This window comes from Pocillopora damicornis, chromosome 9, assembly GCF_964200805.1.
Source record: "Pocillopora damicornis chromosome 9, jaPocDami1.2, whole genome shotgun sequence".
Taxonomy (NCBI): domain Eukaryota; kingdom Metazoa; phylum Cnidaria; class Anthozoa; order Scleractinia; family Pocilloporidae; genus Pocillopora; species Pocillopora damicornis.
In genome coordinates this window covers 8,140,090-8,157,171 of record NC_142678.1, presented here as the reverse complement: position 1 = coordinate 8,157,171, position 17,082 = coordinate 8,140,090, and the positions used below count along the sequence as shown (strand labels likewise).

The 17,082-nt window shown below is 38.4% G+C and overlaps 2 protein-coding genes across 4 annotated transcripts; both read left to right on the top strand.

Annotated features, from left to right (window-relative positions):
• The first annotated feature begins 842 nt into the window (after positions 1-842).
• On the top strand, positions 843-15,880 carry LOC113669605 (E3 ubiquitin-protein ligase TRIM71). Of its 3 annotated transcripts, XM_027185673.2 has the most exons (3): positions 843-976; positions 1,485-1,563; positions 12,044-15,880. In XM_027185673.2, the coding sequence occupies exon 3, from the start codon at positions 12,299-12,301 to the stop codon at positions 14,384-14,386; it is 2,088 nt and encodes a 695-aa protein (XP_027041474.2). In that variant the 5' UTR covers positions 843-976; positions 1,485-1,563; positions 12,044-12,298; the 3' UTR covers positions 14,387-15,880. The 3 variants fall into 3 exon arrangements, with proteins under 3 accessions (XP_027041474.2, XP_027041473.2, XP_027041475.2); XM_027185672.2 differs by lacking the exons at positions 843-976; positions 1,485-1,563 and adding an exon at positions 9,397-9,709; XM_027185674.2 differs by lacking the exons at positions 843-976; positions 1,485-1,563 and adding an exon at positions 11,801-11,931.
• On the top strand, positions 5,932-6,885 carry LOC113669610 (uncharacterized). The gene has a single exon (XM_027185680.2). The coding sequence runs from the start codon at positions 6,076-6,078 to the stop codon at positions 6,733-6,735; it is 660 nt and encodes a 219-aa protein (XP_027041481.2). The 5' UTR covers positions 5,932-6,075; the 3' UTR covers positions 6,736-6,885.
• Positions 15,881-17,082: the final 1,202 nt, after the last annotated feature.

The window sequence follows — 17,082 nt, the reverse complement described above, 5'->3', positions numbered from 1 at the left end:
TGTCTCCCAACTCCCCCAAGGGAGGCCACAACGTTTGTGGGCCTATTCATCGTATTTATGAACCAGTCTTAAAATCGCAAAATGGCTCAAAGAGCCTCACTTGTATAGAAAATTGATTCGGAATGGTTTCTGCTTTGGCAAGGATATATCCCTGTCTCCTCTTCAAAGGTACTAGTCACTACCCTAAACCTCTCTGATCCCGAAAAGGGACACGCGCGCGTGAGGAAAGAAAAGTACGGGTTGAGAACAGGTCGGGATCGACATGTTTTCAATTGGCTTATGCTAAGCTGCAGCGTTTGCTCAGTCAGCTGAAAAGTTTTCGTTATATGCCATAACGAGATTATAGGTAATGAGTTAAAGACGTGAGTAGACAAAACTAACCTCTTAGTCGGTGACTAACGACCTTTGGAAGAGCCAAGTCATATGGACAATAAGTAAGTCGAGAAACAGGTGAACTTTGACGTTGATTGAAGAAGCTTTAATGTTCGGTGTCGATTGTTGTTTGGTAAAATACGTGTGATTTCGCTAATGTTATTGTCATTTAAAATAGGTTAGAGTGAAAACAAAACATTCCTTAACTGTTTTCTTAGGCTGCAAATTAATGTACACAATTAAGTTTTACGAGGCAGTTACCTAAAATATCTTGTTGAAGCTTTTTTTTTCACTGAATTCCTGGATCTCTCCAGAGTAAAACACTAAATTTGACAACCAAATTGAGACTTCGATTCACACGATGTTACCATCAGGCTTTAAAAGTCTTAGAAATAACATGGTACAATCTTGAAGATATATCGTTTTAGTTTACTTATCAAACAATTAAAATAAACAAATTAAACAGTAGAACAGACATTGAAGTAAAGAAGACTTACGTACACAAAAACTATAACTTTGGCAGGAGCACTCTCAAATTCTTTAGAAATTCCTTGCAGTGTTTCTGTTCTCAGCTCAGGTGTAACGAGGAACTGCATCATTGCAGGTCAGTAAAGGTTTTAAAACCTTCTGTGAATTTAAAGGCGAATCGTAAACCATGGTTGGTATAAAATCTGAAGCTCAGGTATCCGCAGCGTCGAAAATTTAACTTATAAACAATAATCCCGGATAGCTTTGTGCTTTGTGGTTTTAAACTCTTCATCAAAACACCAGCATTTTTCACTCTCGTCAGAGGTTAATGCGAAAACCAGACGTTTTTAATACAATTTGTTTTGTGAGCTTTGCCCATTTTTGTTCATTTTCTAACCGTCTTTTTCCAATTAATGAAATGATTTATTCTAAGCTGCATTCTTAATTACCATCCTCATAATTAAGCTGACAAACTTTGTACCTTGTGAAATTCCGCGCGGCTAAAACGAGATAGCTTCAGTTTATAAATCAATTCAGGCCGGGATGTGTTGACGAGACATTTTTTCCTGGTGGGACATCAAAACATTACTCGACATAAGATATTTCATCATGCAGCTGATAAGTGATTATGGTTATCCTCTAAGGTTTTGTGGTTGAAGTCCTCAACAAATCCTTGACAAACTCTCGAAGACATCGCGCTTACGAAGAAGCAGTACATTTGAGGTAAGTTGTGTAAACATATCCTGGCAGAGGAAGGAACTTATTGTTGAAAACCCAAGGAGAGTAACATTTATTGAGTTAAAGGTCATTCATGTCTCGAAGATTGACTAACTTCTTGGGGGTAATGCGCCTCAAGCGCTATTGGCGAAGGACTGCGCAGATCCACTGTTTATCTCAGTTAGGTTTCTAAATTGCCCTCAGCATCGGTGGAAATTCAACAACAGGGCAGTTTGAAACTTTTTAAAGAGTTCTGAAGTTCTTAAGCTAATGATATATCGAAAAAAAACACTTGCATCGTTTCCTGAAGCTTCGGCACCAAATAATCACTGATCAACACAGGATGTGCAAAAACTGATTGTAGCAGTTTCTTGCCACAACTTTTTGAAGTGATCTCGGTAAAAGCCGATTCTGCTTGCATAAGTATACAACTAAAGATGGTGAATGCAAATATCAAAATTTAACCGAGTTTACTGTCGCTCGACTATTGATTTGATAGAAAGCTTAGGAGTTGATAAGTAAGAGTGAAAATGCTTGTGGCCATCAAGAAGCTACGGGCTCTTGCCAAAGGAGCCGAAACTGTTCGATGACGGTCGAAAATTTGCAATACAGGCCAGGCCTAGCCGGTGTGTGTTTTCTGTCGTCTATTCTTAACTATCCTTGTTCAGTTCTCTTTAGAATTTCTTACATCGGGGACGAAAATTTTATTTAGATGTTTCCTTTATTTGAAGTTACTTTTGATTTCCACTTGCAAAAAGTGATTCAAAACAACACTTTTGAGGTCCTGTTTGGAGTCATGACATTGTACACTATTGTATCTCACTGGCGACCGTTACGATTAAGGTTGCTGTTCAAATAAGGTAATCAGTCAAACTCTTGTTCATTTTAGCAACATGCGTATAAAAAAATTAAATGAATGCGATAAGTTTCAGCATAATTTGATTTGAGTCTATCTCTGTTTTGATCTGAAATCTGTCGAAACAGAATTACTATCGATCGGATTTAGAACGGTTCACTTGAATATCACGTCAAAAGTTCTCTGAGTCTAATTTTCACGTAAAAATCTTGGGACGTGAGCAATTTCAAAAGACAAACATTTTTGCTCAATTGTACGTGCACATTCTTTTCGTTTTATGCGTTACAAAACATACATCGCGTTTCAAAATCTGAAGTATAACAGTTCTGTGACGTGTGCTAGTCACGTATATACTTTCTCCTGAATGTTTTTCTTGGCGTGACCCTATCTTGCAGTTGTAAAACATTGTTCGCCTTTAATCTGTTCATCAAATCACATTTTTCACGAACAGTTTTATCCTTTAGTCAAATTAATTTCATTAATTAGATCTAAGATTATGTTCCAGCCTTTAGTCGGAAGGCGGAAGAGCATTTTCTCGCTAAATTTCGTTGGCATACGACGTTTCAGCCGCCATCTTGGATTTATTTTGGCGTCAGGCAAATCCAAGAATAAAAACACAAAAACAACTCTTCGTAAAAGGGTTGGGTGGCATCATCATAATTTTGCACCCTCCATTTGTGATGAGCTATTCTTTCTTTCTCTAAAATTGAAAAAATCCTTCGCATTGTCCAACAAAAAATGAAAGGACTGAAGCACTTGTCATAGTTTAAAATTGTATTGCTCCTAAATACAGTACACCAATAAAACCTTTGTAGACTCCCAGCTGTCCAACCTTTTCGACGAAGTCCGTTGCGCGAAACAAGAAAGATCAGTGAAACAAAAGATTGGCTATATCGCACTTTGCTCCCAGAGTTCCTCGTGGCGCGCAAACATCCTTTTTTTTTTTTTCACTATTTTCTTTTTCACTCGCGTGTTGGCCTTCGCCGAAAAGCAGGTACTATTCGTGGTCTACAATCTTTCCAAATCAATCTTCTTTTTCGACAAAAACGCAAGAAAAATCGAGATTTCTGTTAAGTATTTCTTGTCAGGGAACACGCATCTGTGAAATAGAAGTCAGAGACTTGCGCTTAATTTCAAGAGGGTAGCGAAAGAACTGATTACATTCAATCAAACTTTGAAGATGGAGTTTTTTAGGAAACATCGACTGAAAAAAACTGCTGTTGAGAAAAGTTGTCTAATAAGTAAAATCGTTTAGCAAACAAGAATCAAATGTTTCAGAATCTCGTTAGTTTTTCAATATTTTAAACAGAGTACTCCAACAATTCTGATGAGATATTGTCAACAATTCGTCGCACACTCGTTCAAGTAATGTGAGCTCATTGTCTAATTGAAAAAAAAGAAAAAAAACCTGGAACCACTTTTGTCAGCGTGAAACTGTTCGAGACAATACTTAATCGAAGGCCGGATGGGTCTAATTTTCCGGTTTTGCAGACATAGATTAGTTTGTCTAAGTTTTACAATCAAATGGATGATCAATTAAGCAATCTTTTTTTTCAAAAACACAACAATTGCAGAGAAGAATTCTCTAGGGTCGAATCGATTCAATTAGCTTCAGAGGCCATTGTAAATATAATCGAAAACAATGTCACAGAAGTCTATTAATAGATGTCAACAATACACTCTGATTTCTTGTGCATCCTATCACCAAGAGGAAAAGGGCTACGGGAGAAAGTTTATGCCCATAATATCTACAACAGCGATGTTATTCTATCACACAAATACTTCTTTAATTTTCCTCTTTTTTGTAAACGCAAGAATCGTGAAAAAGTGAAATACAGCAAATTATTTCATGATCAGTTACCGCCACGGTTTTACTACTACCTTTTATTTAAAAATGACTAAAGAAAAAAACTTATGAAAAAAATAATAATATGAAGGATTTGAAAGCCCGTGCAATATTCATGGCTCTGATTTCAGCCTTCATTAGGTACCAGCAGGGAGAAATATTCTTGCGGTAATTATGGTCAGAACTACCGGTATAACACTTTTAAAATCACTATTTTCACAATGTAGGATTGAGCTCTCAAGAAAAGGTTTTATTCGAATGGTAAAAGGAAAACCATAACAAAATTCCGTTTATACCCCGATAAATTGATTTGATTTTCATTTTACAAGGACGCCCTTGGAATTGTCAGCTGAGTACAAAATTGCCATGCAGTAAAGCAGTCGATTTGATTTTCACGTCAACAATAGTATTCATCTTCCGATGAAGATAATCAAGACCGATTTAAAAGTGCTTTTTGCATGAAAAGTTGCATCGAACGTGACAAACATGTTTAATTATTACTTGACTGGCTCCACTTGCCTCTAAGCAAAATTTTACAAACAGGTAATTTGTACTTTTTTGTCGAAAGCGAAATGAAACTAAGACCAATAAACTAACGAAGAAAAGTAAAACAAATATTTAATTCACTTTGAATGGAAGTATCTGTCAATATTTTTATACATTTTCAGCCACAAATCAAATTCATCTGTCAACAAAGAAGAAATTGTAGAATCGTAATTCATTTCAAGCTGCCACGCGGTAGCAAAAATAGCGCGGCGAACAAGTTGAAGTTTCTCATAAGCTCGGTCTGATTACCTGTAATGGCTCGAAGGAAATTGCTGTCATGAAAAGTGACCAGAGCAGATAAAAATGCTAAAAATTTCTTCTGCCGAAGTAAAAGCCTTATCCATTCACTTAAAAGCGAAATGGACTCGCTTTTAGTGAATAACAAACTTTCCAATGGATTCTAGAAGTTATGGCGGCCACAATCAAAACGTCCAAAGTGTCTGATAAAATACAGTTGTACTTGCTGATAAGTCCGCCAAAGGCAGTATCAAATTGATAGTTACCCGGTGCTCGCGGACCGTGGTATCTTGTTTTAACAGCTGAAAGGAAAAACTTCCCAGTAGATGAATCAGTTTAGCGAAACTGGGAGGTATGTTTTTATGTTTTGAAAGCCAAAAAGTGCATAAAGGTGTATTCAAACCTTGTATTTGAAAAAAAATTATTGAACATTGAGTAACAACAAATTAATATTTTATTGCCTTGTTAAACGAAGACTTTCATCGAAATCAATCTTTGAGTGGTCATTTAGAAATTTTTACATGTGCTTATGAAAAGTTAGGAAGTTGATATATGTGAAGACTGTACAAACACAACACTAGACACGTATTAAAGTGACTAAAGTGATAGAAGAGATTTAACGTGAAGTTTCCTTTCCTATTCTTATTCAAATCAGACCATCTATAATTCAGAGGTAAGTGCTTGATTTGTTTTTCCGGTTCGGTAGCCTGGAGCGATATTCGCCCGTGAAATTTGGGCTTTAAATATGGAAACTGTGAAAACTATCTCACACAGCTGTATCGAGTCAAGTCGCTGCGAAGCTGTATGAAAGTAGCGTTGCTTGTATGAGAATCACAGATGAAGATTCCCACGAATTCCAGCGTAATCATTGAATGAAGGAATTCAGCAATTTGTCATATTTAGCTGAGAGAAATTTCGTACGTGACTTCGATATAGTTCTTCAAATATAAAACCTACGTGCTGAAAATCCTGTTTTGTCAAAACTGGAATTCCTCTTGGCACAAAGCACGGCGGAAAGCCCCTAAGATCAGCTATGGGTTATTTTCATGTATTTTGGATTCGAGTGCACAAGCCACCATGGAATAGCAGATTGCCACAAACTATCTCCAGAATGCCCAGAGTTACGGTCTTTGTGTTTTCGATCGTTTTTTGGGGGGGGTTTCTGGGAGTTTCCGAGAGTCGAAAATGCGCGAGCCATCGAGATTGCCTCGGGGACTACCTCTACTGTTGTAGCGGTTACTGTCGGCGATCTTGCAACATATCGTGTTCCCGAGAAGAACACTGCGGCTCGCCGGGAAGCCTCGAAGAATACTGCTGCAAAGGAAAGTGTATGTCCACTTCGTTGCCTTGTGAAAAACCTCCAAAGGAGAAAGAAAATGCCCTTAGCGGTCCGCTTATCGCTTTGGTTGTAATATTTAGTGTGATTCTGGTAGTTGCTGTTGCTTGCCTTATCAGATCTCATTGGAATAAATTGCGCGCGCACTGTTTCGACGAACGCGCGCGACAAGTGGAGATACCAGAAAGGTCCGCCAAAGTCCGCGGCGCAGGGTTCGTATCGCTTGGAGGGTCTTTTGAAACTGAAGATGGATCAAGTTACACCGAAAGAATTTCTCTGCAATCTTCTGGCACTTGGGTTGGTCAAGACTTTACGATCGCTCAACCAAAATCGTCGATACGTAGTGGTCGCGTGTAAAGAAAAGAGAAATATCACACAATTATTCCTTTCTTATCGGAAGTTGTAATGCATCTGTGACATTTATAGCACGTGTGATTTAGCATGAACGTCGGCGTTGAAATTGAAAAGTGATAGAATTCCTTGAAATATAATTTGACTTCTAACAAATTTGCGGAACATTCAAGTTTGAGAAACAACAATAAGACAGTGTTGCGCGGTTCTGCATCTTAAATAGACCTCTCGTTTTAGCTAGGGAGAAAAAGTAATAACATCTCCATAACTGGTCGATTTTTTACTGATATAGATCAATAGAATCATTTATTTTAGCTTTCACCAGGGCTAGGTGTCAAGCTTCACTTTTCCCTTTCAAGTAAATCTCGAACTCTCTTTTCTAGCTAAGCATTGGCTATGTGAATCGACAACTCTTGAAATTTCCGGAGAAATCCATAGAGCCTTACCAGACAATCGAATTACATAAGAAACCGAAATATTTAAAATGTGGCAATAGATGAAACTGTAAGTTAGTTGAAATCCCAGTTACCAACATTTCATGATAAAGAAGCCCTTACAACTGATAAGTGCGTCTTGCATAATTATTTTAGTTTACTCTTCTTTAAGTCGAGTACTATTTTCTCTTCATAAACCATTCTAGCTAAGTTTCACGGGCGTTTCAAGAAACCTAAAGCTATAGGAAACGTGTAATTACACTTAAAATAATATTTTTGATTCGCTATTCCACAGCGTGGATTATAGTTTTATTACCAATTTTTCCCAAAATTTCTATAATTATAAAAGGGAAAGGGAAAAAAAGGTAGCAGAAGGCGACGTGTAAGTATTTTGTATTTGCGATAAATGAATTAGAGAGTCTGGCCCAGTTCGGCTTAAAGCTGGTTTAATGGGGGACCTGTATAAACAACAGGGAGTTTAGGAAACGACGCGACGCCGTGGGTAACGTCGGTTAAGAAAATGAACTTTTATTCTATCTACAAAGAAATTTTAGAGCGAAAGGGCGGAGGGCTGACGCTCTGACGAAGGGCTAAAGATCGAAACGTAAGCTTTCTAATCTCAAGTTATGTTGGCCAGTTCACATTATCAACTCAGTTGATAACACCAAATTATCTTGTGCCCCCCCTCCACCAACGCAGCACCATAGTTTCCTTAAAAATTACCCCTTTTTGCACTGCATGTTAATTCACTTGGAAATTATCATACTAATTATAAGCGGCGCCAAAATTGATCCCCTTGCGCAAGCCTGACGTTTGATCTTTGGATTAGATAGAGCTTACACTTTCCCTTGAGACATTGTCACCTTTACTAATGTGTACAGCAAGCAAATTTTTCGTAATTATTAGGGGGAAAGTCGTCAGTGTAAGTATGGCTTTATGGCAAATATGATCTGTGTTGACTTCAACAGAAACTTCACGGCGGTTCCCTAAAGTGACAATCCAAGTTCTCGACATGAGGCTTATCACAGAAACGGCGTGAACCTCTGTCAAGACGGTAATTTCCAGGATATTTTCCTAACTGGCAGAGATTAAAAACGAAACGCTACGTCACAAGTATGCGGTCTACAACGTGGGCTCAGGCGTGCGAGGTTTAAAATTTAGCGAAATCCGCGGGAAAAAGGGGGCTGGCATTTGAAACTGAGCCATTTTGTTGTCGTCGAAGGCATGTCCCTGTCACCAGTGTTTTTAAGGAGAAAACTAATTTTCGAAAATATTTAGGGGGTGTACGAAGTTTTTCTAGGTTGCTCTGTAAAAGAAAAGCGGCCACACAAACAACGCCTCGAATCAACAGAAAATCAACCAAACAAACGACTAGTGATCCGATTTCCGCGCCAAAGCCTAGCGCATGCGTAACGTTATTCAACTATGTCTTCCCAGCTCTCTTCCTTTTGATTGCGAGGCAGAAATTCTATTTTCTAATTTTAATAATAAATCCGTTAGAAACCAGTAACTCAAGTTTGATTAGCATGATAAATTAACGAGAAAGAGCCTATAAATAAACGAAAAGGCTATCAAGGATAAAGAGGATTACGGGGTATTACAAATAAAAAACATTGAAACATTTGCATGAAGCAAATGGTCACGTAGTAACTCAGCGGCGCTGTTGTCAGATTTCCATCAATTTTACGGAAGTAAGACAGTTTATTAGCGAGCTCAGCGTGAGAGGAAGTTAAAAAAGCTCAATTAAACGTTAATATCGCCACCAACTACTCGTTACTGTTCAAGAAGCGAAAAGAAATACGGTATATTTCAAAACCGACGCCTCACGTCGTTGTGTGTTCAGAAGTAACAAGACAATAGTTTTACCAGTTTTACTATAACAGACTTAGACCAACAGGGCGTTAGAGGAAGTTTTAAATCAGAATCGATGCTAAAAATAAAGGAAACATAGAGATTTGTACAGAGAAGTGCTTAATGTAACCAATACGGGCCAGGAATGTGAAGAGAAATTTCAGAACAACTGGAACTAAATTACCAACCAAAACTATTGTTCAAGAAGTATTAACTGAAGTTGCAACATCACTTTACGAACGACACACAGTAATCACATCGCCCATTCCTAAATTAATAGGGCTTTTTTTCACAGTTGCTATGACGCAATGTGATTCATGTCTCGATTGAATAAAAGGATTACTAAGCTTAAGACAAGTTTACAAACCTCTACAAACAATACGTCATAGGCACAGACTTCTAAAACAAAAGCGTTTCAAGCTACTCGTTTGAAAAACAAAAACGTACCGAAACACACGTGCAGAAAAAATAAAAGGGCAACTTAGCCATTGTTTGTCGAAGAGAGCTGATATTCGGTCGCCTGTTAATCGAAATCACGACGACTAAGCATTGATGATACAGAAAGGCACGCTGGTCGAGCGCCTGAGTGAGTGACTCTCTTGAAGCGTTGGTTGTCTGGCGAAGTCTGCCGTCAAGTCAAACAATTCAGAGCAAATCCAGTTGCGAACTTGATTTGAAGTACGCCTAAGGGCCTGGTAAGTGCATTATAGAAATATCGCGGCGTGATTTTCAGTAAGTCGTGATTTAATTGTACCAAAGAATACTTAAGTTCACAAACACGTGATAAACACCTTGACGAGGAGCAATGGTGGAATTTAACTTGCTAGGATTTGCATTCTAAAACTCAAACATTACAAACAAACATCGTAATGGTTCAATACCGCGTTGGGAGAACTGCAATTGAGTTTACGAGCAAAAGCTTTCTCTTCTATTACAGTAAGGACATTTACAGATTAGAACCAACCTTTTCATTGTTGTCTTATTTAAGCCGATTAGTAATAAACATGGGGCGTATTATATCAGCTTCGCGGGAAAGACTCGAAAACTTTCCCGGAAAAAATATGTCGGAAAAGCATACTTCATTGAACGTTTCGCTCTGTTCTCTTGTATCATCAAGAGAGGCCCGGAGAGTATTTTTTAAGTAGCTAGGACTCAATGATCGCTTCAATTTCATTGCCAAGGAAATCTCGTGGATAATTTAACAATAGCGCCATTCTTGCAAGGATATCGGCTTTTGAACACACCGTTCTCGATTTCATCAGTACCTGATGTGCCAATTTTCCTCGGTTGACATTAAGTTTTTATTTTTTTTTTTTTGGCACTAGTTATGTAACCTTCTCTTCTTGTAGGAAGTGAAGTAAGCTCACTAATAAGAACGTTTAGTTGTATCTGAGTCTAAGAATTGCGAAATCAACCGAACATGTTTAAGCACTGGGAAGTGTATTAAGTTAGCACCTTTTCACAGGTTTAAAGCGTGTTTCATAATCACAGCTGGGCGGGACATCGCGAGTTTCAGGTGCTTAATTTCTTAACTACATCAAATGATTTCACTAGTCCTTCTGCCTTTTAAGCCAAATATATTGGGTAAAATGAAAGCATCGTCTTCCACCACCTGAAGCTTTTACTCGAGCCGCACAGTTCAGAACATAAAGTGTTGTTTGTGGAATTCCAATTTTGTGTTGTCTCTTCAAGACGCCAGAAAAGGAAGTGGATTGAATTCAATCAGCCTATTTTCAACTATTCAGTAAAGAGTTATCGAACAATTTTTAACAAGATTTAACAACCGTAGGTAAGTACTCTTTAACAAACCTGCTGGTAAATAAACATCTATATTTCGCGATTTTGGTATTCGCTAAAGGAGCGACGAGTAAATATTTTGTCATCGATCGTACGCGCACCGAATTTGATCGAAACGCAATTACTACGAAAACACGGATTAAAGACTTAGATTATTGTTAAAATTATTTTCTGTATGATGAACTTTTTGTTTGTTGTGCAAGCTTCCTCTCAGTTAGAGAAGAGGATTTAGTTCTTAACAAGAACATACTTAAAGCACGTTCGCAAGTTTGGCAGCTTCAGACAAAGTACACTGTCAGCATATCGAGTGTAACATAAAACCATAAACGAGCCGCAAAACGGACTTGAGTAGAATGGGTGAATGGACTAAAATTGACTTGAATCATGCTGGATTGACAACCCTTGTAGAGCCTTAGTAGTGTGCAATAAACAAGAGATTAACTCACCGGAAGCAAGAGCTCTGCTGAAGAATTTTAATATCACCTAATAATGCTTATCCAATTTTCTTTTTGAGAGAGGTAACGACCTCCTGTCTGGTTTGATTAGATTTAGACGCTCACTATTGTTGCAGATTATAAGTCTTGATTGGCAGTAAAAGAAGCATTAGCGCATTTTTAATTACTCAGTTGACAAATTACTTTAGGATGTAATTGCAGTTATTTCTCGTGCGCAGGTTAATTTCTTGTATTTACGAGCAAGGTCCGAGAAACGAACCGATATTTAAAGAACTCATTTTTCCCAAATTATTCTTAAGCCGGTCGCTTAATTTGTTTCACTGTGCAAGTACAAAAAGTGAATTGTACCTCACTTACTGCGAACCAATCAGAGCGCTTTCCCATTGATACTTCGTTTAGCGTCCCTAAGGCAAATGATCTCTGTAATCTTGGTTGTAAAGAAAATCCTTTTGTGAGAAAACAAAAGGACGCCTTAAAATCAACAGCTGGCATGCTGGTCATAATAGTAAACCAGAGAAACTTTAATTCCTTCTTGCGAATTTAAAATTTGCATTAATGACCGACCGATGTTAGCGTTTCGGATTCAAATGTTGCGTGTTGTCATGTAGTTCAAACAAATCCCGTGTGGCTAAGTCATTTTTGACATGATTTTGGCAGTTTCTGAGGTATTTTATTGGCTTGTGTCAACGAAACTTTTGTTTTGTAATCTGTGTTATCCTTTCGTTTGCAATATTTGCATTTTTAACATTCGATTTATTTTATCTTTGTACTTTCCAGGAGTGAATTTCTGCCACGTTTCGCTAAGGGGAAAAGCAATTTTCTTGAGGCGCTCGCCTATCTTCGATCAAGCCTTTGTAAAGACGGGCAAATATCAAAAGAAACTTCCTTGTTCAAACTCCCCCGCAACGATTACTTATTTTAGCTTCGTAAACAACGTCGGTTCCAAAATTTGTTTTCAAGTGCTCTCTAACCGACTTTCGAATTCATCTGCATGTGGTTGCACGATTCAGATCTTGAACTGCCTCAGGAAACATGGAACAAAGCAAACTGTGCGATTTAAACGACGAGATTCTGAAACGAAGGTTTTACAACTGTATGATGAACTCCTTTCTTCCAGACAAGATCTCCCAAACGCCTGCGGCGCTGTTGAATGGCTATTTTGCTGAAATTGTAACGATTAATACAACAAACTCGAAGTTTCTCCGATCACCTCCTGTTCATCACAGTCATCATCGCAAGTTCCACAAACACTCAAAGGACCATGCGATTTATCATGTCCAAGATCAGTTCCTTGAGGACATACCCGAGGAACAGCCTGAAGTAACCAGTATGTTGGGAAGCTGTCCTGATCATCAAAAAGAGAAACTGAAGTACTTTTGTGAAACTTGCGATGAGCCCATTTGCTTAGACTGTACAGTCACGGAGCACAGAAAACACAGATTTTCTTATCTACGAGACGTTTATCATAAACAAAAACACAGCATGGCCAGTCTACTAGGACAGGGAAAAACTCAAATGGAAAACACACGAAAATCTTTAAACGAAATCAAAAACATGTTGTTTAAACTTCACGAAGAACGGACGAGTATGGAAAAAGCTATTCAGAAGCATACGCAGATTTTAATTGCGACTTTACAACAACAGGAAGATAAATTGTTGAATGAACTTAACAGCGCATTTAAAACAAAGGAAAGCTCTTTGCGGAAGGAGAAACAACATTTTGAGTTGATTCTTGAACGTCTGAGTGGCAGCTGTCAGTTCACTGAGGGAGCCATAAAAATCGGCAATGAGTTAGAAATTTTGGTCATACAAAAGCACTTGAAAAGACGGCTGAATGAGATTTCAAACACCAGAAGAGACTACAATACGAAGAATTACAGGAACATATACTTCTTTCACGACGAAAACTCCGTCGAAACCACTCGCAAAGCTCTCGGTCATGTGCTCGTTTCCGATACATGCTCAGATTTATCGACAGCAAATGGTGACGGACTATCAAAGGCTCACGTCGGCACACCAGCAGAATTTGTAGTGAAAGCGAAAGGTTTCGACAACCAGCCGAAAACGTGCGGCGGAGATCTCGTAACGATCGATGTTCGAAGTCCAAATAAGGCAACTGTTAGGTCGGAAATCGTCGACAGAGGCGACGGGAGCTATGCAGTCGGCTTTACTCCGAGTCTTAACGGCGAGCACGAAGTTGGAATCGCAATCCATCATCAACCCATCAAAGGCAGCCCATTTAAAGTTATGGTTACCAATCCCCGCATTTACAGCAACGTAACGCGTCCAACTTTATGCATCGGAGGCTTGGGGGAAGTTAAAGGAAAGTTCAAGCTTCCTTGCGGCGTGGCAGTCGATAGCGAAGGGAAAATCCTCGTGGCCGATTGCCATAATAATCGTGTGCAGATTTTCGATCCTCAAGGAAAGTTCCTTAAGAGTTTCGGAAACCAGGGAGATAAAAACGGACAACTGAATCATCCTACAGACGTGGCTGTCGACAGACATGGAAACATTATTGTCTGTGATAAGGACAATCACCGCGTACAGAGATTCACGAAGGACGGTGTGTTTATCAACAAGTTTGGTGGTTATGGGGAGACACAAGGCAAGTTTAAACGTCCGTGGGGAGTTTCCTTGGGCAACGAGGACGAAATCATCGTCACTGACCGGCGGAATAGCAGAGTTCAAATTTTTAAGGAGGACGGCAGCCTTTTGCGCGTACTTGGTTGCCATGGACACGCGCAGGGACAGCTTGATCACCCTTATCACGCTATCATGGACGCTAACGGACAAATATTCATCACAGACAGCAACAACCACGCTGTCAAAGTGTTTGACTCAAACGGGAACTTTGTGAGGGCGATTGGTGCGGAGGAAAATGGCCAATCAATGCTTAAGTATCCAACGGGGATTGCCTTCGACATGGACAATCACGTGATTGTATCTGATCAATACAATCATCGGGTTCAAGTTTTTAACGAGGATGGGAGTTTGAAGGCAACTCTTGCCTCTGGACTCAATGGCCTCGCCCAGAAATGCTACCCCAAGGGTGTGGCTGTTTCTCCAGGTGGATACATTGTTGTTGCCGACAGTGACAATCACCGAGTTATTGTGCTGTGAGGCTGACTTGTCTAAAGGCAATGTTTGAAGTATAAACTCCGGCGCTGTGTAAACACTGAAATACTCGTAAGGAAAAAACATTTTTTATTGTTGGCGGAAATATTTTAATCCGTGTTTTAGAAGAGCTAGAGTTGCTTAACCTGTATATTTCGTTCCTAAATGTGTTATCTACAGTTTTTTAGGAAATTCTTACCTGTGTCTGAAGTTTCATTAACACAATGACTCAATTCAAAGACTCAAGGCTTGAAACGGTCATAATATCTTACTGGCGCGAATTACGCCGGAAAAGTCAGCAATGCAACGCAAACCACAGCGGCTATATAAACGAAAACGTGGTAAAAACAAAGCATTTTAAATGTAGAACAATGCCTGTGCGGGTGCTTTTTAAGTCTTGTACACGTGTAATCTTTTCCTCGCAGGCCGGGAACAAATTATACTTTTTTTTTTTACCTCTACAGAAAGGAATCCCTACGGCAATTGTGCCTAGTTTTATTTGGAACTTAATACATCCTTCACATATTTAACTAAGTAGAGGTCCTACGCAATACGTCGGTGCTAACTGTTGACTACTACTTGCAAAATCCTTGAGGCAAATGTAAGTTTAAATTTCAACCGACGTTTACCAATCGTCGTGATTTGCTTGACATTCCATATTGTTACTTTGGGTAAAGCATGCATACAAATGTGTGTACAAAACATTTATCCACCATAATGACAACCGATTTGGAAGTTCACATAACAGCTGTGTCTCGTCTACTCTAGTCGGCCAACAGCTCCCTTGGAAAAACGGCACAAATCGTGGAATGCCAGGCTATTGTTCGAAAGTAATAATATAATTCGTAATGTTACAGGACTATCCATAACTAGCGTTGGAGCTAAGCTCCGTTCAAATGAATCAGTCAACTTATTTCTGACAGCCGATTCGGAGGAATCCCAATACAATTATATTGGGAAAATAGAGAATAGATTTGTAAAATAAATCTATCATGTTAGTCATTTTTTAAATTGACATTTTTATCCCGGTTTTATGAAAAATAACATCATTATAATCATGGAGGGCCATCGTACTTCAAAGACGTAACGTATTCACCTCGAAGAGAAAAAAGTATATCTTAAAGGTTTATGATAAGTTTATTATATCGATATATTATATCTTATATTATTCAGTGTCTTTTGAACAAGACTTATATCCCTAGATGATAAAATACAAATTCGAATTGTTAGGAAGCTCACAAATATTGGAACATTTATACTGTTGTTTTACGCACAGCATATTTACTGATATAATTGAAAGTAGCTCCTGTATCATAGTAACCACACTAGGAGATAGGAACAAGCTATGAAATAACTGTGATATTTTGCACGCTCTGATTGGTCAATAAGTTATCACTAATTTTACTTAAAGGAGTCACAGGATACTTCCCTCAATGTATGTCACAGGGCTTGTAAGTATTTAGTGATAAAAATATAACTATTATTGTACACTATGAAAAATGTCTTCTTTTCTCTCTCTTTGTTGACATCTCTGCTTCTAGTACGTAAAACATGGAGTCAAGACCCCCCCCTTTCCCAAACGAATTGCAAACAATCACTGACATTCTTAGTCTGAAAACTGTAAGTTGGGTGAGTTTTCCGTGAACACAAGAATTGCTATTCTTACCTGATTTCAATGTGACTTTAAACAAGAAGAAAATTAAGAAAGTCGCATTTTTATTGCTGGAGTCTTATGATCTTTTTTGGTATTTATTGCCAGTTACATTTTCAGTGTGACAGGAGAGGGTCATGGAAGGAAATGGGGGGAGGTGTAAAAAATCCCAACTGCTAGATAAGATAAATAACATTCTTTGTTTTGTTGATGTCATTGTTGTTGATGAAGATTTTTCAATTTTTCCTTCTGTTAATCTTTTTTTTTTTTTGCTTGTTCCTTTTTTTCTAATGCTCATTATGAATTAAAATCACTGACTGAAGCATTTTGTACACACTTACCTTCACCCAATAAAATGTTGTCACTGTTCGTGGGCGAACAAAAAACCCAATGCTTGTTGTCATAAGTTTACAGTAATGACATACTACAAATGGCACTTCCATGGGGGTCGATTGGCTCCAATATGCACCCCAACCTAAACATTTCCTCAGCATTTGCCTTCTCAAATCCCCTCTGCGCAGGAGGGTCTTCAGTTCAACAATTCTTTTCAGGATTATGTTTGATATATCTCAAGGGCTGCACTTCAAGTTCAACATGAGTTTGCAATTTCTTGGGTGGATTATTGTATTTTTTTAATTAATTGCTAACTTTGAGGACCAAATACCAGTTTGATTTCTCCTGCGTCAAAAAGACGAGCACGAAGCATTTTATCAGCAAAACAATCGCTGAGTAGGAAAACTTACAGGGGGAGCTAGTCTGGGTTGTGCCTAAATCCTACTGGCTAGAAGTACACCTGAGGAGCACTAGTGATTTATGTCATTTGGAAACTTTATCAAGAACTTGAATTTGTCTTTTTATTTTCTTGAGATGATACAATAACATATTTGTCTAATTATATGACCCACTGTATGACCTATCTAACCAAAAGTTCCCCTTTGGCTCAGTGATAGACTTGTAACTGGTGACCTACTAGAGAAGCGATAAAGTTGTATTAGATGTGTCTCTGATCAAATTCAAATTCATGTCTCAAATAAATGATGAAAAATTGAAT